General features: G+C 44.5%; 1 protein-coding gene across 5 annotated transcripts in view; it reads left to right on the top strand.

The window, feature by feature from the left end:
- LOC138292736 (cytochrome P450 2D15-like) overlaps positions 1 to 21,821 on the top strand; it is a 184,619-nt gene that overhangs the window by 119,946 nt on the left and 42,852 nt on the right. For 4 of the 5 annotated variants that reach the window (XM_069231476.1, XM_069231474.1, XM_069231475.1 and 1 more), the window contains 2 exons: positions 4,749 to 4,890; positions 18,890 to 20,102. In XM_069231476.1, the coding sequence (XP_069087577.1) occupies positions 4,749 to 4,890; positions 18,890 to 19,068 (321 nt within the window). In that variant the 3' untranslated portion in view covers positions 19,069 to 20,102. Of the gene's footprint in view, positions 1 to 4,748; positions 4,891 to 18,889; positions 20,103 to 21,821 lie in introns of those variants that run through there. The other variant, XM_069231473.1, reaches the window with a different exon arrangement.

Below are 21,821 nucleotides of genomic sequence, written 5' to 3'. Positions count from 1 at the left end.
GACTGTGTGCCTAGGGTTGTAAATTCCTATGTGTTTGCTAAACACGAGTTAGCTTTTAACTGCAACCCTTTCAAGTTACTCATTTCAGTGTGTCCTCAAGTGAACTCGTCATGTTATTCTGGTCAGTATTGGATTTGGGCCTGCAGTGTTCTTTTATTACATACATCTGCATAGCACTTTCTGCCATTGTCTGTTGTTGCATTATATTTTCATGAACATATGCTACATTTCCTGTAACACAGCATTTGAAAGGTGGGCCTCATATTCAACCGACTATGCTTCAGCCCTACAGTCTGTAAATGTTGCACCTCACATGTGACAAACTCTGCCCCTAACTTATCAGTCTATCAGAGAGGCTACTAAAGTGTGAGTGAAACTTGCTCAGCCTTATCTGCCTCCTAAAGTTCACCTAACTGATCCTCTTCCGGACTTACTAGCATTTCATATGCGTGCTTGACGTGTGAAGACACTTGCCCCAGCCCTACAGGGATTTCAGATATAAGTGTGATATGTGACAGACTTTGTCTCTGCACTACTGCCCTTTCAGTGCTGGGCCTGACCTCTGACCAGTGGTGCCCTTGTCTTAAAGCCATGCCACAGTCACGTCTGACATGTGACTGATTGTAGCCTTTGACACATGCACTTTGCTTGTACGTGTTATTATTCAAGCCTCACCATCTTTTTAGATGTCCGCCTGACAAGTGACTAACTCTGTTCTAACCCCACATGCCTGTCAGATGTTCACCTCAAATGTGACAGACTGCCCCAATCGTACTGCACGTCTGAATCACACCCAATATGCAAGCCGATAGGCCTGTTGATTTTTCTGAAACACAGGACTGTAAGAAACTCCCCCTTCTCCTAGAGTTTGGTTTTCCACCCATCACTGTTGCCTCAATCTCTCTTGATAATTAAGTACTCTTGAGAAATGGTGCCTTAGGCATGTCATAGCTCATGTATTTTAAAATCTAATATAGATCTAGCTTTTCCCATTCTGCAAGGAGCTTAGGGGTCATTCCGACCCCGGCGGTCAAGGACCACCGGGGCCGGGGATGCGGGAGCACCGCCAACAGGCTGGCGGTGCTCCTCAGGATATTCTGACCGCGGCGGTTCAGCCGCGGTCAGAACAGGAAAACCGGCGGTCTCCCGCCGGTTTTCCGCTGTCCTGCAGAATCCTCCATGGCGGCGCAGCTTGCTGCGCCGCCATGGGGATTCTGACACCCCATACCGCCATCCTGTTCCTGGCGGGTCGCCCGCCAGGAACAGGATGGCGGTATGGGGTGTTGTGGGGCCCCTGGGGGCCCCTGCAGTGCCCATGCCAATGGCATGGGCACTGCAGGGGCCCCCGTAAGAGGGCCCCACTTTGTATTTCAGTGTCTGCTTTGCAGACACTGAAATACGCGCTGGTGCCACTGCACCCGTCGCACATACCCACTCCGCCGGCTCCATTTGGAGCCGGCTTCCTCGTGGGGAGGGGTTTCCCGCTGGGCTGGCGGGCGGCCTTCTGGCGGTCGCCCGCCAGCCCAGCGGGAAAGCCAGAATGGCCTCCGCGTCTTTCGACCGCGGAGCGGCCATATGGCGGCTCCCTCCAGGCAGGCGGCGACGGCCGCCCGCGGGGGTCAGAATGACCCCCTTAGTGTCCATTGCGTTTGTTTTGGGAAAACACACATGAAGGATTTTATTTGCCCATTGAGACATGTTGTCTTGTCTAAGAAAGTAGATTCCTCAGACCACTGTAATAGTGGTGTTAGAAATGGGATCTCTGGTTGGCAGTCAGTTGGAGCTCTGTCCAAGCAAGGACCTCACTCTAGTCAGGGTAAGGGAGATACACACCTAGGATAACCCCTGCTCACCCCCCTTGGTAGCTTGGCATAAGCAGTCAAGGCTTATCTCAGAGGCAATGTGTAAAGTATTTGTACCAACTCACACAGTAACACAGTGAAAACACCACAAAAGTGACACAACACCAGTTTAGAAAAATAGTCAATATTTATTCAATCAAACAAATCCAAAACAGCAAAAATGCAACATACACAAGCAAACTTATGAATTTTTAAAATAAATAGTCTTAATCCATAGAAATCAATGGATGCATTGTTTTTACACAAAGTACCTGGTTTGCGTCTGAATTAAAGCTGCATGGGCAAACATGCATCGGAGATGTCAGCCATGTGTTGATTCCTTACTCGCAAGTGAGGCCGTGCATCATTCTTCTCTGGTCGGGTAGGCGATGCGTCGTTTTTCTTTCCTGCAGAAAAGCGATGTGTCGATTTCCGGGTGGGCAACCTCGGGTCTGCGCAGGTTCACTGTGGTTCTGACGCCCAGCGACGATGTGTGAGAAATCCTGATGCACGGTGGTGAAGAGCTGCGCTGCGTGGAGGATGCGTCTATTTCGGTAGCCGCAAGCGGGTGTTGTGTTGATTTTCCAGCCGCAATGCAGGTGGTGCGTCACTTTTTTCAGCCGCGAAGCAGATACCACATCAGTTTTTCCCGGCTCAGCTCCTGTGCGGGAGTTTTAGTCTTGGTTCTACCAGCTTCTCCTTTCAAAGGCCCAGGGTCTGGATTGGGCACCACTTGGCAGGGTAGGAGTCTCAGCAAGGGAGTCAAGTTGCTGGCAGAAGAAATCTTTGATGGCCCTTAGACTTCAAAACAGTGGGTAAGCTCAGTCCAAGCCCTTGGAGACACTTCACAAGCAGGAAAACACAGCAAAGTTCAGTCTTTGTCCTCTCTCAGGCAGAAGCAACAATTGCAGGCCAATCCAGCAAAGCACATTCACAGGCAAAGGGGCAGTACTCCTCCTCTAGCTCTTCAGCTCTTCTCCTTGCCAGAGGATCCTCTTGATCCAGAAGTAATAAAAAAGTCTGTGGTTTTGGGTCCACTACTTATACCCCTTTCTGCCTTTGAAGTAGGCATACTTCAAAGGAAAGTCTCTGTTGTTCACAAGATCCTGCCTTGCCCAGACCTGGCCCCAGACACATACCAGGGGATTGGAGACTGCATTGTGTGAGGACAGGCACAGCCCTTTCAGGTGTAAGTGCTGGCTCCTCCCTCACCACTCTAGCCCAGGAGACTCATCAGGATATGTAGGCTACACCCCAGTGTCACTATCTAAAGGGAATTCACAAACAGCCCAACTGTCAGTTTGACCCAGATGTGGATTCCACAGGCAGGCAGAGGCACAGAATGGTTAAGCAAGAAAAAGCCCACTTTCTAAAAATGTTATTTTCAAACTGACAATCTAAAAAACAACTTTACCAAAAGGTGTATTGTTAAATTGTGAGTTCAGAGACCCCAAACTCCAGATCTCTATCTGCTCCCAATGGGAAACTACACTTAAAATATATTTAAAGGCAGTTCCCATGTTAATCTATGAGAGAGATAGATCTTGCAACAGTGAAAAAGGAATTTGGCAGTATTTCACTGTCAGGACATGTAAAACACATCAGTACATGCCCCACCTTTAACATACACTGCACCCTGCACCCTGCGGCTACCTAGGGCCTGCCTTAGGGGTGCCTTGCATGTACAAAAAGGGAAGGTTTGGGAATGGCAAGGGGGTACACTTGCCAGGTCAAATTGGCAGTTTAAAAATGCACACTGAGATACTGCAATGGCAGGTCTGAGCCATGTTTACAGGGCTACTCATGTGGGTGGCACAATCAGTGCTGCAGGCAAACTGGTAGCTTTTGATTTACAGGCCCTGGGCACCTCTTGTGCACTTTTCTAGGAACTTACTAGTAAATCAAATATGCCAATCATGGAAAAGTCAATTACAAACACAGTTTACACAGAGAGCAGTTGCACTTTAGCACTCATCTGCAGTAGTAAAGTGGCCAGAGTACCAAAAACCAGCAGAAACACTGACCAGCACACAGTCAAAACACAGGAAGTGAGTAGGGGCAAAAAGATAGGGGAAACCACACCAAGGATGCCAGGTCTAACAAGTGGTCACTGTATATGTCCACTGCTGAAAATTATTTTCCTACTCGCCAAGCATAAAAAAGACTGGGCAAAACAAAGTAGAGAATATCCCTCCTTTTGTCATGGCTGTCAGTTCACCAAAATGTCAGAGGTAGCTGAAGTGACATCACATGCCCTTTGACCTTCAATTTCAATCACACACTCACAAGCTCACACATACACACACATTCGCACTTACATTCACTCTCTCTCTCATGTAAACACACTCACATAACATACATTTAAAAGCATTTTTTTTTATCTTACGTGAGCTGCAAGGGATGTCATATTCCAGCTAATCGTACTTCATTTTTATTACGCTATTGGTGACTAATTAAACTTCATTCACTATTAGTGTAATAAAAATTTATAGAAAACAAGGAGTGAAGCCCCAACCGCCGTCCATGTGGACTGGCTGCAACTGTTTCTCTGGCACTGATTTTGCCACCCCTGAGGGCAGGGGTCGCAGAGGCAGTTCCAAGGGTCGTAAGGGGCAAGCCAGAGGTCGCAGTAACGACCACTAAACGACATCCATGCTTTCTGTGTATTTATCTCACTGCTTCGCCAATGAAATGTCAACATGCCTTAGTCTATGTGTAATTACAATCTGCAAACGTTTTGAATGACAGTTATAATTAACCAATAGCTGATGACTGGGACGCCATTTACAACCAATGGAGGCGGGAGACTGAGGTTAATGCTTTTCCTAGTATAGTTTACATGAGATATATGCAACAGCTAACGATTTCTCTGCCACATTTAACATCTATTATTGTTTTTCAACTCAGGGTACCACTGTTATGACCAACCTGTCCTCCGTTCTGAAAGACGAGACTGTTTGGGAAAAGCCGCACCAGTTCTACCCAGAACACTTCCTGGATTCAGATGGAAATTTTGTGAAGAACGAGGCTTTTTTGCCGTTCTCTGCAGGTAAAGATTTATATATAGAAAGTGTATACTGTGGTTGAGCTGTTGTAGCGGCTGCCTGTTCAGTGGATGAGTCATGCTGAATATTTGTCAAAGTGGCCGGAGCGCCTGCCTATTTATACGCAGGGGGTAGTTTTCCTGCAGTGGTTGTTTAGGAGTGACTGCGCACCTAAAGTTATTTTCAAAGGGTGAATGGCAGCCATAATCTTTGTGTTAATGACCATAACACAGAAAAATACAAACATAGGTTGAGCCCCTGTTATAGGCTGTTTGTGGCTGACTATATTACAGGATACTTTAGAAGGGGAACGTGCCTTGCCAGGGCTGAATGGAACATGGCGCATAGGGTAGTGGCAACTGACCTGTACCTCCATTGCCCACAGTATTGTGCGGGACGTAGAACTGATGGTCACCTGCCAAGACTGCACATAGAGTAGCTGCAAGCAGAGCACTTTATGTCCATCACCCTGAATCTACTTACACCCTACACCCTGACTGCACTCTTTCGCTGTTTCAATGAAGTACCCTCTCCGCCATACTCTAAATCAACCCCAGAATTTCGAGGAATACACAGGGTGGCTGCAAGTGGCAGATGCATATAAAGGGGAGGCTGAGAGCACAAAGTGAGGCTAAAAAGTGGCAGGACATTCAAGGGAGAGCGGCAGGAGTAATGCAGGGCAATACTCAGAGGTGCTGCAGAGGGAAAGTTCCCACGGGGGCTACAATGGTGCAGAGGGGTGCCAGGGATGGGGTAGCACACAGGTTCTACAGCAGTTAGGAGGGCACTGAAGGACTGCACAAGGGCAGGTGACAGATTGGGATGCAAGGGAGCAAAGGGCACACATTAGGGCTGCAGGTGCTGAACTGGGTGTCACACAAAGAGGACATAAGGTGATGAGGAACACACAGATGGGCTGCAGGGGTGTGGAGGGTAACAAAGAGTGACCTCAAGGATAAGACATGGTGGGACACCAGCTGCAGTGGTTTTAGGAAGGCACAAGGAGGCCACAAAGGGCAGGAGGTACGGAGAGAGAATGTAGGAGAGCAGGCAGGAGACAAATGCTTTAAGAGGTGAACGTTTAAATGTATAAGCGGGTTATGTATTTATTATGCATCAAAGGGGGCATTTCACAAAATCAGTAAACAAAGAGATCACAATGCAGCAACTTGGTTACTATGCATCGTAAAAACCCAGGTAATTTAACTCCTCTTTTCTTCTGACCAAGCAGTCTTATCATATAATGCCTACCAGTATAAATGACACCTGACTCCTACACCTAGTAGTCCTCATTATCTTAAGTAACATTTCCTATACATTGATGTGCACACTTGTATAACTAGTTGTCACTGTATAATATATTTATCTAAAGCTCTCAGACAGTCTACATTAGGATGAGCAGGACCATAAAATAAATAAATGTGAGGGATGGGCTAAGAAGATATTAGGGGTACCATAGGAGAGTGGTAGCAAGGGAATCTGAAAAGAATGAGGTCACTGAGGGAGGCGCCAACAAAGATTGTAACGGGGCGCCACCAAAGCTAAATCTGGCCCTGCTTAGAGCTAATTAGCAGCCTTCAATCACAGATTTTTGCGAAAGTTGGGAAGCTGACTTTAGCCTAAATTTGAACTTAACTTTGAACAACAGCAAATGCTGGTGAAAGTCAAAAAGATGAGCAACCACGTGTGGGAAACATTTTAGAACTACTACTCATGTTACCAGATCCACTGGACAACAAAGAAACAATCAAACTACAGGGGGTTTGTCATAATTCATTGCAATATTGCTTGGTATGGGTGCATTTTAAACCCATGATTGGTGCGCAACGGAGATATGCAGAATGGATGATCTGTTGAGGATGTGGTGAAGTCCTTAAACATAGTAAACTGGATTGAAGATAGAGTCTTGATAGTATCACAAAAATAAGGCATGTGTTAACATTCCATGATGTTAGGTTTTCTCATAAAACACAAAATAGTAGGTGAGCCGTTGCAACTTCAGTTTATACTGGTCAAGAACCAGAATGGTGAACACTTGGACTTAGGTGTCTCTGCTTCCCATACAATGTGAGAAGTACAAACGATAGGGGCAGTTATAATGGCAGTACAAAGTGGTGCAAGACATATTGTTTTTTTAATTTTCTTCATTGACTGCTGTGGCAGGTTCATTTTCCCAGGTGGTCAAAACAATGAGTAACGGCATTTTGTCATTCATGAACATCATGCTTTCTGTCCATAAACAACAGTGCTTTGATAATGTCTTCCATGTTTTCTACTCTTTTGTGTATCAGTAAGAGGGACACCATCTCTTTAGAACAGATTATCTGGTCATCATAAAATGCTTCCAAATTGCTTCCAAAATGTGCAGTCAAGATATGATTAACACTTTGATGAGCACTCTGAAACATTGGATTAAACTTGAAGGTGTAGAGCTACTTCTGACTTTGGGCAATGTGCCAAAAAAAAAGTGAACATTGGGGTACATTCCATGTAAGCAAGCATGATATTCCTTTATTACAAACCAAAAACCTGAAATCAAATACCTGAACTGTGTCCCATATCATAACTTGTACCATGTACAACAATTACATTTAGCAGGGGATGACTGAAAATATATATTTCGAAACCTACCGGAGGTATGTTAAACTCACCTCCTACCTACCATCAGGTGTTGAAACACCCACCATCTTTTACACATGCACATCCACCATTGTAAACCCCACATCCATCATCATACAGCTGCATTTTAACCATTAGTCATCCACACAGCCATCATCTAGCAATTATCTACTCTGTCATTCGAAATACTATGTGATGCCATCATACAATATTTTATAAATGTATACATCTAATCAATTATCCTAAGAATTGCATCTCGTTTCAAGTTTTCCTAAAAACTATTAGGATTCACTCAGTCACAATCATGCATCCACACTTCCACAATTATATTGCAATATACCTACCACCCACATCATACATGCATAAATCTGTCATCATAAACCAACATACTGAACATTACATGCTGACACACCATCATCATGTACCCAAAAATCCACAATTTAACAATGATCCTCAAAGGTATAGTTTAAACAGCTCAGAAATGTAATCAAACATGCCTCGAACGTACTGTCATGGTTACAAACAAAACATGAGAACCCCTGAAATTGTCCAGGCATGGGTATTTAAACAAATAAAAAACACACGCCTGCCAGTAAAACCATAACGTGCCTACCAAGATCAGGTTTCCCAATTTTACACATACTGTGGCAGTTAGCATCACATACTATATTGATAGGATCACTGGTGACATCACATATCACCCTAGCATTGAAGTAATAGATAATGTCACTATGGATGCTGTATCATTTCTATAGAGAAGTATTATTATGTAATGTTCTTAGGTTGTACATTTCTGTTATGTACAGATATAACTATTGTGAGCTCATAAGCAGTACATTTGATGGGCAAATTATGGGTTGCATGAAGGGGTTGTCAAACCCCACTTTGCATGGCCTTAGGCTGTTCACACCAGTTGTTTGCTACAAGGATTGGTCTGTGACAAGGCACTCAACCTAACTATCCACAGGTGACCAAGGATTACCCAATTAACAGCCAAGACATATCTAAGGTTAATCATTCAAAGCCCCACTGACACATTTTTGTAATTCATTCATTTCAATGACTACAAAATAGATTTATTCCAACCCAGGTTTGGTGTAGTTCCATTTAACCATTTTTTTCTGGGCTGGAGCACATCTTTTCCTGTTGGAATTAAAAGGGAAACTGTTCATTTCTTTAATCTCTTGATTCCTCGCCACAGCCTGAACGGATCTGTACAAACAAAATTGGACATGTCTAAACGTAACCAACGACCATAAGCCATTTGATTTGAAAGTTTGGTGGAGAGTCATCAAACAGTGCCAAAGTTATAAACAAAGAAAAATCATCTTTCAAATGTAAAATTAGACCTAACTATAACTACACATTGCAGTAGCCAGTTTGTAACATATACATATTTACATATAGTACGGAGTTGTTATGGTTAGGTCAGCATTTCTATTGACCAGCCTTATTTTTGTTTTGCTAAAACATTGGTGTGGTTTGACAAATTTGCAAAGACCCTTTCAATGGGTCACAGGGGAAGCAGGGTCTGAAAATCTCTCCGAAAATTTCACTTTTTTATTGTCAGATCAGCGATCCAACAAGGCCTCAAGAAACCATACAATGATCTGTCTGGTACAGCAAAAAGGAAAGCCAAGATCACTTGCAGCAGAATGGCAAAGAGTATCAATTGAAAGACATGAAAAAAAAAAACTCTAGATCTAGAAAATAAGAAATCGGACACTGCCAGTTTAATGGAAACTGAAAGTCAGGAGTAAACTGGCACTTGCTCAATGGAAGAAGATGTTCAGGAGCAGATGAGCTCGAATTTTGAGGTAGAGGATGAAACTGAGAATACAAGAACTATTTTGACTTCTGATAAATCTATACGGGTGGATCCACATACATGACAAAGAACATTGAGTCAGCATAACATGGACAAGCTAGTTTTAGGCGGACCATTCAGAGACACAGAGAGAGACAAGAGAACCTATCCCAAAACCTATGACCAACGCTTCACACCTGTGCATTTTTATAAAACCCTTAAATTCCCTTACAAACAATGAAAGGATTAAGTGACAGTGGCTAGAATACGCCAGCACAGCTGATGCACTATATTGTTTCTGCTGCAAATTGTTAAAGGGTCAGGCAAACTCTCTACTACTGGAGTCAGTGATTGGGCATATGTTAGAGAACACCTGCATTCACATGAAAAGTCTGCTAATCATATGCAACACTTGCATTAACCCCTTCGCTGCCAGGCCTTTTCCCCCTCCTGTGCCAGGCCTTTTTTTGCCTATTTGGGGCAGTTCGCGCTTAGGCCCTCATAACTTTTTGTCCACATAAGCTAACCAAGCCAAATTTGCGTCCTTTTTTTCCAACATCCTAGGGATTCTAGAGGTACCCAGACTTTGTGGGTTCCCTTGAAGGAGGCCAAGAAATTGGCCAAAATACAGTGAAAATTTCGTTTTTTTTAAAAAAATGGAAAAAGTGGCAGCAGAAGAAGGCTTGTGGATTTCCCCCTGAAAAAGGCATCAACAAAGGGTTTGTAGTGCTAAACTCAGCAGCTTCCTAGCTTTCAGGAACAGGCAGACTTGAATCAGAAAACCCCATTTTTCACCACAATTTTGGCATTTTACTGGGGCATACCCCATTTTTGCAATTTTTTGTGCTTTCAGCCTCCTTCCAGTCAGTGACAGGAAGGGGCATGAAACCAATGCTGGATCCCAGAAACCTAACCATTTCTGAAAAGTAGACAAAATTCTGAATTCAGCAAGGGGTCATTTGTGTAGATCCTACAAGGGTTTCCTACAGAAAATAACAGCTGAAAAAGAAAAATATTGAAATTGACGTGAAAAAAACATCAATTTTTCTCTACGTTTTACTCTGTAACTTTTCCCTGCAATGTCAGATTATGGAAAGCAATATACCGTTACGTCTGCTGGACTCCTCTGGTTGCGGGGATATATAGGGCTTGTAGGTTCATCAAGAACCCGAGGAACCCAGAGCCAATAAATGAGCTGCACCCTGCAGTGCGTTTTCATTCTATACCGGGTATACAGCAATTCATTTGCTGAAATATAAAGAGTAAAAAATTGCTATCAAGAAAACCTTTGCATTTCCAAAAAGGGCACAAGATAAGGTGCTGAGGAGCAGTGGTTATTTGCACATCTCTGAATTCCGGGGTGACCATACAAGCATGTGAATTATAGGGAATTTCTCAAATAGATGTCTTTTTTACACACTCTCCTATATTTGGAAGGAAAAAATGTAGAGAAAGACAAGGGGCAATAGCACTTGTTTTGCTAATCTATGTTCCCCCAAGTCTCCCGATAAAAATGATACCTCACTTGTGTGGGTAGGCCTAGCGCCCGCGACAGGAAACGCCCCAAAGCGCAACGTGGACACATCCAAAATTTTGGGAGAAAACAGAGGTGTTTTTTGCGAAGTGCCTACCTGTAGATTTTGGCCTCTAGCTCAGCCGGCACCTAGGGAAACCTACCAAACCTGTGCATTTCTGAAAACTAGAGACCTAGGGGAATCCAAGGAGGGGTGACTTGCGGGGCTCGGACCAGGTTCTGTTACCCAGAATCCTTTGCAAACCTCAAAATTTGGCTAAAAAAACACATGTCCCTCACATGTTTGTGGCAGAAAGTTCTGGAATCTGAGAGGAGCTACAAATTTCCTTCCACCCAGCGTTCCCCCAAGTCTCCTGATAAAAATGATACCTCAATTGTGTGGGTGGGGCAGGTGCCTGCAACAGAATAAGGCCCAAAACCTGAAGGGATAGAAGGGATAGTTGGGGGAGCCACGCAAGCCACACCTCCCTGGACTCCTTGGGGTGCCTATTTTTAAAAAGTTTCTGGGTTTTGTAGGTTTCCCTACATGACAGCCGCACCCTGGACCAAAAACATAGGTTGGCCCTCCCCCCCCAAACACAGGCATTTTTGGAATATATCACTTTGATGTGTGCACATACTTCCGTGATGTGCCAAACACTAAAATTGTGAAAAGAAACACACTTAGGTTATGTGAAGAAGACCCCTCACCCACCAACCAAGTTGGTGGCATGCTTCATCATCGGGGTCCCACCCGAGGCACCTAGCGTGTCACAGGTGTGCTGCGACGCCTGATTACAGCGGAGCAGGTTTTGTCTTTTTTTACAACACATACTGGTTGGATTTGGCACGACGGTGAGTGATGGTTCAGTGGATCAAATTTTATTAACAAGAGATTTCACAAAAATGAAATGCACTGCTAATAACTGAAAGGCAAAAAAGTGAACCAATGACTCACAGCTCGTGAGCTGTAAAGCCGCGACAAGGCACCAACCGCTTTACAGGCCATTCACACACCTTTCATACATGACACGCACAAGACCATTCACACCGCCAGCCACGGGCCCAGCACATTACAACACTCACATCGACAGACCGCGCCACTCAAGGGCCCATCACTTACATACGCCCACATGCCTGATACAAGAATCACACCAGCTGATGGGAGTGTGGACTGCCGTTCAGCTGGCACCGCCAGCCAAGCGCCACCCCACGCACACCGCCAGCCAAGCGCCACCCCACGCACACCGCCAGCCAAGCGCCACCCCACGCACACCGCCAGCCAAGCGCCCCCCCACGCACACCGCCAGCCAAGCGCCACCCCACGCACACGCCCAGCCAAGCGCCCCCCCACGCACACCGCCAGCCAAGCGCCACCCCACGCACACCGCCAGCCAAGCGCCACCCCACGCACACCGCCAGCCAAGCGCCACCCCACGCACACCGCCAGCCAAGCACCACCCCACGCACACCGCCAGCCAAGCGCCACCCCACGCACACCGCAATCACTTTTTTTTATTTATAAACAACAAAGAAACTACTAATTATAAAATAAGCACAAAACTACAAACACAAAAGCTCTAACTAAATACACAACAGATGCCAACCGTGAAACATATGAAAATATAAAACAGACAGCTTACGCTCAAGGTATTTCCCAGATTTTTTTTTGGGTATGGTAACTTCTGTAACAGCCGGGAACACACAGCCCAGGCTTTGAAGGGCATTCGGGGCAGTACATCCGGCTCTCCCTCCGGATTAATCTCCGGGCACATACTCTACATTTCTTTGTGGGCATGTCTTTTTTGGGAGTGGGAGGAATGTGATCTGGAAAGTGCCGATCTTTCAATCTAGCCACATCCTCCACCACTTCTACTCTAGAAACTCTTGCCGGTTCCACCACAATAAGGCTTTCTATCACCGACTCCTGAAATTTAACAAATGTCATCCTTGACTCGGGTGAACAATCCTTGTATACAATAAACGCATTAAAAGTTGCCAAATGAAATAAATGTAGGGCCAACTTTTTATACCACACATATGACTTACGAAGAGCAGTGTAAGGTTCTAACCTCAGATCTACTCTATCAACACCACACATGTGCCTATTGTAGTCCAAAATGCACGCAGGTTTGCGCACTTCCGCAACCTGACCCCAAACAGCCACAGGGGAAGTACTCTCATCATGGATGGTCGATAGCATGTACACATCCCTCCTGTCTGAAAATTTCAGAGCTAACAGCTCATTATTCCGCAAGGCACTGCACTGTCCCCTCTCAAGTTTTTTACAGACAAGCTCCCTTGGATAGCCTTTCCGGTTAGAACGGATTGTGCCACAAGCAACAGTGTCCACCCTAAACAACTCCTTGAACAACTGCACTCCAGTGTAGAAATTATCTACGTACAAATGGTGACCTTTGTTAAACAGCCGTCTAGCAAGTTCCCACACAATTTTTTTCGCTAACTCCAAAAGTGGCCGGACAACCAGGAGGGTCAATACTGGACCCAAGGGGTCGCCCCCAAAAACAAACATAAAAAAAGATATCCCTGGTGTCTAGTGGTTTTGGCCCCCCCCTGGGGGCAGATCCGCCGAAAAATCGGCGGATCTGCCCCCGGGGGGGGGGGGGCGAAATACAAATAAAAATTGCCCCCGGGGGGGGGCCACCCTTGCCCAAGGGGTCGCCCCCAAAAACACACATAAACAAAGATATCCCTGGTGTCTAGTGGTTTTCGCCCCCCCTGGGGGCAGATCCGCCGAAAAAACGGTGGATCTGCCCCCAGGGGGGGGCGAAATACAAATAAAAATTGCCCCCGGGGGGGGCGACCCTTGCCCAAGGGGTCGTCCCCAAAAACAAACATAAAAAAATATATCCCTGGTGTCTATTGGTTTTCGCCCCCCCCTGGGGGCAGATCCGCCGAAAAATCGGCGGATCTGCCCCCATGGGGGGGCGAAATACTAATAAAAATTGCCCCCGGGGGGGCGACCCTTGCCCAAGGGGTCGCCCCCAAATTTAGGCAAAAAGAAAATCCCTGGTGGCTAGTGGAGATTCCTGCTCCACGATCGCGGGCCCTGCCCGCGATCGTGGAGCAGGAATCTTGAGAAAACAGACACAGGGGAAAGGAAAAACCCTTTCCTTTCCCACCGTGTCTGTTTTCTCAACCCCCCTGCCCCCCAAAAACGGAGAGGACTCACCTTTGAACTCCTGCTCCGAAGACGCGCTGGAAGCAAATGGCTTCCAGCGCGCCGGCAACACTAGATGACGTCAGCGCGCTGTGCGCGCGCTGACGTCATCGGATTGCCGTGGGGGGTGCGGGGGTGGAAGGGGAAGGTCTTCCCCTTCCATCCCCGCCTGGGGGGGGAAGGGGGGTGCATGGGGGGGCGCGCTAGCGCGCCCCCAAGTTCCCCTGTGCCTAGGACGAGATGATCTCGTCCAAGGCACAGGGGAACTGTAGCCTTGGACGAGATGATCTCGTCCAAGGCACAGAACCGGTTAATGGTATGAAGCACGAATAGACTTTCCACTTGCACAGGAATTGATCAGGCAGAGCAGACCTTCAGTCTGAAATCTGATATTGGAGTTCTATTCTGCACCGTCTTGTGTCAATACTACAGTTTTTAGCAGAACAAAACCTGGCTTTGGGGGGGAAGCAATTAGAAACTTGGAAACATTCAAAATGGCAATTTTCTGGGTCAAATAGAACTGTTTGCTAAATATGATGATCGCATGGCAGAACACATTAGAAGAGTTGATAAAAAGGAAATAGCAGACTATTACCTAGGGAAAACAATTCAGAATGAAATCGTTCAACTTGTTTCACAAAACATACAGAAAAGATTGCTAGATATTATCAGGTCTTCTAAGTATTACTCATTCATACTGGACTGCACACCAGGCATACGTCATCAAGAGCAAATGACTCTGATGATTCATGTAGTTCAGTGGTTCCCAACCTTTTGACTTCTGTGGACCCCCACTTTATCATTACTAGAATCCGGGGACCCCCCTCTGCATCATTATTGGAATCCGGGGACCCCCCAATAAATCAGTACTGAAATCTGGGGACCTAATCTGTTAATATTATCTAATTTTCTGAGCAGTCGCGGACCCCCAGGGGTCCCCGGACCACAGGTTGGGAACCACTGATGTAGTTAATGTATCCTCAGCTATCCCCCCTTTAGAGGAACACTTCATGGGACTCATACCTGTAGATGACACAAGTGGTTAAGCCATTAGTGAAGTACTACTTGACAAACTGAAAGATTTAGGAATACCTCATGAACACTTCCATGGTCAAGTTTATGTCAACAGGGCTAATATGAAGGGAACATATTCTGGTGTGCAGAAAGGAATACTAGACAGAAACCCCAAAGCAATTTTCATTCCTTGTGCTTGTCATTCTCTTAATGTAGTCTTATGTGATGCAGAGAAGTCATCAACTGCAGCTCTGTCTTTCATTGGGTATTTAGAGAGAATATACCACGTTGGCAGCATCCACAAAAACATGGGCCATACTTACCTCTTGTGTGAGTACTGCAGTAGTGAAGAGTCTATCAGACACATAATGGGAGAGCAGCATTGAGAGTGTGAAAGTTCTGTTCAACTATACCCCTAATGTTCACAGAGCATTGATAAAAGCTCAGATGTGCCTAAACTTGATGGACAGACATTCTCCGAGATCCAGCATTTACAGAATGAGGTTTACTCATTTCCATTTCTTGTCAGCATTGTTATCTGGTATGAAATTTTAGGTCAAATTAATAAAGTTAACAAATTAATGCAAAGTATTGACAATGCAGTTAAATGTTGCCATAGCTCTGCTCAAAAGTACTGGGGATTACATGAGAGAGTATTGTGACACAGGATTTGATAAATCTAGTGAAGTTGCCTCTGAGATAGCCCCAAGTTTTAATGATCCAGTGGAGACTAGCTTCAAGATGGAGAAGAGGACAAGAAGGAAGAAACATCTTAATTATGAAGGAGAAGATGATTCAATAATTGAAACAGAAGAAAAATTAAAAACTGAATATTTCAGTGTGATTGATGATCAGGCAATCAGCAAACTTGAAGAACGCTTTGAACAAATGGTAACATTTAATGACAGATATGGGTTTGTGCACCATGTCAAATCAGGTAAAAACCTTGGAAACAGAAGAGCTCAGGAAAAAAGTACAAAGATGCATATTTTGAAGAAGACATTGCAGGGTATCAATTCATCACAAAAATTAAATGTTTCCAGGGTCTGTACAAGAAAAGCCATCCTTATACAGATGCATCATGTACTGTGTCAACTTTCTCTGTTTTGCCCATTCCTGCACAAAAAACAATCCTGCATGCAACACAGGTACCCTTCCACCAATTGTGCAAGGATGCCTGCATCAATGCTAGCTGCACCAGCGCAGAGGGAAAGGACAGAAATGTGCCATATTTCATAGAAACAATACTTTCCTGCCCTTTTCCTTTGACACAGGACAGCACAGCAAGATGACTTGCTGCGCTGCCCTGTGCCAAAACCCTATAGATATAGGCCTGAGTGTTTATACCAACAATAACATGTCATTGGTTTTCTACAACACCTACAGATTGCTCTTCTCCAATATCTTCTCCAACCACTACTTAGAGATTTGCAGTGCCCTTTAGATGTTCATCTCAGAATTTGGTTTGCTAAGCCACCACCTCACCCTCTCTCATTCCTGCAGGTGAAAAGAACAGACATATACTATTGATATGTGTTGAAGGAATTACATTCTGGGGAAAACACAATTCCAGCAGTTTTATAGGGCTGGAACTTACTGAGTTTGCTTCATGTATCAAAATGATGTTATATACATGAAAAAAGTAAAGGGGCATGTGCCAAAAGGGCATGTGCCAGACAGATTGTGTTTGTGTGTGTCTCACAGATTGTATTTGTGTGAGTGGCTGTGGTAGAGTCACCTAAAAACAGAAAGTAGGCCCCTAGCACAAGTTATGCCTAAGGTAGCAGTTTATAATTTAGCCAGCAGCTCACGAGGCTGCTGTCCCACGAGAACCTCCGCCTCCTTATGCTCCTTTTAGGTCTGCTTTCTGAACTTAGAGATCCCCACCGACTTGGCAGGAAGCATTTTGCCGAAGGTGCACTCTCTGACGCTGTAGAGGCACTTTTGACAGAATGCATTATAGGCATTCTACAATGTCGTGTCTGCCTACTTAACATGTTTTTGTTATGCAAAAATAAATCCGAATGGTATTTCAGCAGAACAAAAAGGAAATGTCCATAACGTTAAACGATTTTGCTCTCAGCTCGTCGTGGACATTTTTTCTTTTTTTCCAGCTCAGGTGAACCATGCATCCTGTGGTAGACTCAGACAGGAAACACCAGTGTTGGAAGCCATGCTTTAATAGGGCAGACCTTCTGATGCTGTCACCTAGGTGGCCCAGTGGTGGCCTCCCGATTCTCTGAAATTGGAAACCTAGTGATTCTCCCACCTCTAAAGGAGACTGGAAAACCTTAAATTTGAGGGAGAATGTCAGTGTGTGTGTTTTTAACTGGAGCAGAGGGATATTAATAGACGAGGTAAGTGTTTGGCAAACATGTTGTGTTAGTGATTGAGTACAGAAAAGTTTTTACAGAATGCCTGTTGATAGTTGTGTGAGAGTGACCTGGGAATAGCCAGTCATATACAGTGGAGGGAATCGGGCTACAGACTGAGGGGCAGATTTATGTTTTTGCATTGCCCTTTCACCATGCAAGCTGACGCATGATGAAGCAAAACTTAAATCTGATTTACCGAGCCACACAAGGCCTCCCTGCTTGTCCCTACGTGGCTCGGTAAATCTGGTGTAATGCAAGACAGTGCATGTCGCGGGCTTGATTTACACTGTTGTGAAGGTGTTACAAGGGTGGAGCGCGGCTGCATCCACATGCATCTACCCATGCATTTGGATGCAGTGCCAGATTTACCAACACTGGTAAGCCTGGCAATGTGTCAGGATTGTGCACCTTCCCACCAGAGGTGTGAGAGGAGAATTTCTCCTTGTTGTTTCCTCTCTCTCTAAGTGTGCTGCATCCTGCAGAACAGGTAGAAAGCGGAAATTGCATCTAAGGATTTTTTGTGTAGGAAATTGTCCCTTCTTGCTCAAAAACAATCCTGCCTGCAACGCAGACACCTTTGCACCATGATGCAAGATTGCCTGTTTTGGGGTTAATTCGGCTGAATTGAGTGCCCCACTGTAAGGAGAGGATAGGAGTGTACCATATTAGTAAATATGGTGCATTCCTGCGCTCTCCCTTTTATGCAGCACATGGCATGGTCTTGCTGCATTGATTTGGCTGAAAAATGCTAAATATGAGCCAATGTACATCAATTGAAATGACTTGTAAATGTCATAGACGTCTCTCTGGCTGAGAATTTATTTGTAACCGGCACAGTCATATAAATTCACTAGAGAACTGATCACCTCAGTCTCTCGGTATAATTTACACAAACATGTATGTGTAGTGCATGAAGATCTGGAGGAAGCCATGGGAATGAAAAGCCCACATGCATACATCCAGTGGAGTACATCTGTCAGAAACTGTGTGTTATTGGCTCAGGTAGATCTATGCAGTAAAATGATGCTTGAGGCAGGATGTAAAGGGTGCAGGCAGTATACATGCAGTGGAAGGACACCAAGCCCAGGCTGTACACCTAGTATAGACATGTAAATGTAGTTGATTGTTGCCATGCATAGGCTGCGGTGCAAAAACACACCCTAGTGCACCAGAATACTACAACATAGATGTACAGATGTATGCAGTGGAGGGACATCTGATTCACGCATTGTGTCTATTTAGTCCCAAAATGTATTTGTCAATAAAGGCAGAAACTGACACAAATAAGTGAATTGGGGGAACTGGCAGAGATCATGTGTGAAACTGCTGCAGACAGGTATGTGCATTGAAGCAATACTTGGAAGAGCTTGTGTGTGTGTTTGGAACAGACTTGTTTCTACAGGGAAGGGACTTACCACCTATGTTCCTTTCCATACTACCCTCCTTTATTCCTTTTTTTGCATTGCGCTTTACTATGATTGCCGCTCTGTTACAGGTCGCCGAGTGTGTCTGGGAGAGCAGTTGGCAAGGGTGGAACTCTTCATCTTCTTCACCTCCCTCATGCAGCACTTCACTTTCACCATCCCTGACAACCAGCCGAAGCCACGAGATGAGCCAGTTTATCACCTGCTGCAGAGTCCTCACCATTTTAAAATCTGTGCCACTGTTAGATGATCTTTCACTGTGGGTCTTCCATTTTTACTATTTACAAACCAAAATAAGCCTCTGCTCCTATTTCTGATTTTGAGGGCTGTTTCTGTTAGGAAGAATTGGGCAGCCTCCTAATGGGATAAACTATGAAAAAATATAGGACTGTTTATATGCACAGGCACCCAAATTATTTTGAACTGTAATAGGCACATGGCCAGTGGAATTCCAATTCAGAAACCTTTTCATTCCAAAATATGTAGGCCTAAATTCTTCTGTTTGAGAAGATTAAAATCACTTGCCTTGAGGCTAACCATATGTAATAAGTAGTTTAGAGAGTTGGGGTCATAAAACACGCCTATCATACCAAAGTTTCAAAATGGCATTGGTTCATTGAGTAACCTACAGTGTCTCACAAAGCCATTTGCAATCTGATATGGAACTGACAGCAAAGAGCAATTCCATACAATAACCTTTGTGCTCGAATATAGATTTTTGACAACCTGGATTGTTAAAGATCTGTGATTAGTGAGGTGCTGTAAGATCTCAGTGGTAAAAACCTACCAGGGTCAAACATCTGCGTGAAACTCCGAAGACACTTGTTTATGAGCAGCCTTTGTCAAGCCAGTCTCTATTTACCAGAGAATGAATAGTTCAAGTTAACAAGTATTTTCTTGGACCTTAAACATGAAATTTGCTGTTTAAAAGTACAAATTGTTTGACTTTGAACGTAGGCCTAGTGAATCACAAATGGTGTTTTGAGGCATAGTTAGAGCAGATTAAACCACCTTTTTCAGAGGCATTGGGTATTTAATTTCAGCTACAAATCTTATCTTTGTAAGTTCTTCTACCATACAGGATAACTGTAGTATGCTTTCCAGGATGGAACTGTTTGGTGTGAGGTTAATTTCCACCTTTTCTGTCTGACCTACATATATTACAGGAAGAATGGCTATTCTGACCTTTGAAAGTCCGTTTTGACCCCCGCCGGGTCTAAACGTCTTCTTTTATTTTGAGAAAAACATAATAAAACAAATTTGCTGCTCAAGCTTTCAATTTTATTTGCTGTGCCCTCTATTACATATTCTGAAATTGAATATATAATAATTAACCTGCTTGTATATTTCCCCTTTAAATGTGCCTGGCTGTTAGCTTTTTTAATAAGTACACAATCACATATTAACATTTTAGTTACTCATATAATTGTAAATTATACAATGATTTTAATTATACATACTGTACATTTTTTCTTTGTTATTGTATTTTAAGCCTCTGCTGGGAATAAACAATGTGAAAGTGATGAGACCAGATCTAGGATCCCTGTATAAGTGACTTATGTAGACATTGTCAGACTCAATCACCACTAACCAGCATATCTGGGAGCTTATTTACAAGCCGCTGGCGCCACCAGAGCGTAACTTTCAGCGATGCTTCAGTGACGCTGTGCCCTTTTCCACCTTTACAAGGTGACGCTAAGCCACTTTGCGTGGTTTAATGCCACCTTGTAAATATGGGCCCCCCAAAGCAGTTTTCTGCAGCAGAGGGGCGTGCAATGGGTGTTGCTGTGGACTTTTCCACGCAACACCCATTGCTTTTGACACTGCCCCAGATTTATGAGAAATCCTAAACCTGAGTCGGCGCCAAAGTTAGACTAGCACAATGGGGAGCAATACTTCAATACTTTTATTTCTCCTCGTTTTTGCTTTTTCTGTGTGTGCTGCATTCTGCATTGCTATGCCCTGGTGGTGAACACCCTGAAACATAGCCGGAGCTGACCGAGGGGATGGAGTCCCCAGGGCCATTAATAGCTCAGGGAGGGGGCCGGGCCCTGGGGGATGGGAACCCAGGGCCGAAATCAGCCTGGGAATTCATATATATATTCACTGAAAAAAACAAAGGTTAGCAGGATGTTATAGATAGGTTGACGTTTTACCCATACAAATTCAGCAGTTATAGTTCTCCTTACAGTTATACTTATGTTAACAAACTATACCTTGTTGCCCAAAGTTACTGTCTGGCATGAGCTATAGTTTCTTAATATTTCTGTCACGTTGCGGCCAGCCAATCAGGGCCTTGTTCTTCCCCAAGATCCGAGGAGAATCTGTAAATCCGCAGATCGGCCGAATTTTTTTTTTTAAATGTTTTGCCCTGGACCCCTCCATGTGTCCTATGGGGTCAGGTTACCTGTATCCTGACCCCTTATATGTTTTTACACTGATTGTTTCCATCCCACAGGCAATGCGAGAAACAAAATGGCGGGTCACACCTTTTCTGTCAGGTTGCGGCCATCCAATCACATCCTTGCTTTTCCTCTGAATCATCGGAGGATCGCGCCCCCTCCATGCCCAGTTTTACGGTCAATGATTTTACCGGAAATATTACATTGATATTATTAATGACGTTATCAAAGATGTAATGAGTGCCGTAATTTGTGGCATAATTAGCAGTGTATGGCGAGGGTGCGAGTTATAGTTACTTGAGATAACTTTAACTATGACAGGTGAATTTCTATGGTTTTGTACGTTTAAAATGTGAGCCTAACTATAACGTCCCTCTAACCTTTGTTTTTCTAAGTGAATTTCGAAGGTTTTTTAATTCTGTTTCCTAACTGTTTTTATAACGTTTGTTTTTTTCAGTGAATTTTAATGTTTTTTTAAAGTAAAGTAATTTTCATTATTATACGTTAATCCAACCACCGCCACAGACGGCCTTTGGCCGTGTGCAGCGGGAGTTGGCCACATGGCGTGGCCTGCAGTCAGGCCCTGCAGGCATTTCCATAT

The sequence above is a fragment of the Pleurodeles waltl genome, chromosome 4_2 (genome assembly GCF_031143425.1).
Source record: "Pleurodeles waltl isolate 20211129_DDA chromosome 4_2, aPleWal1.hap1.20221129, whole genome shotgun sequence".
NCBI classification, from domain to species: Eukaryota; Metazoa; Chordata; class Amphibia; order Caudata; family Salamandridae; genus Pleurodeles; species Pleurodeles waltl.
The sequence above is the reverse complement of the archived record's forward strand: the minus strand, read 5'-3'. Positions and strand labels throughout refer to the sequence as shown.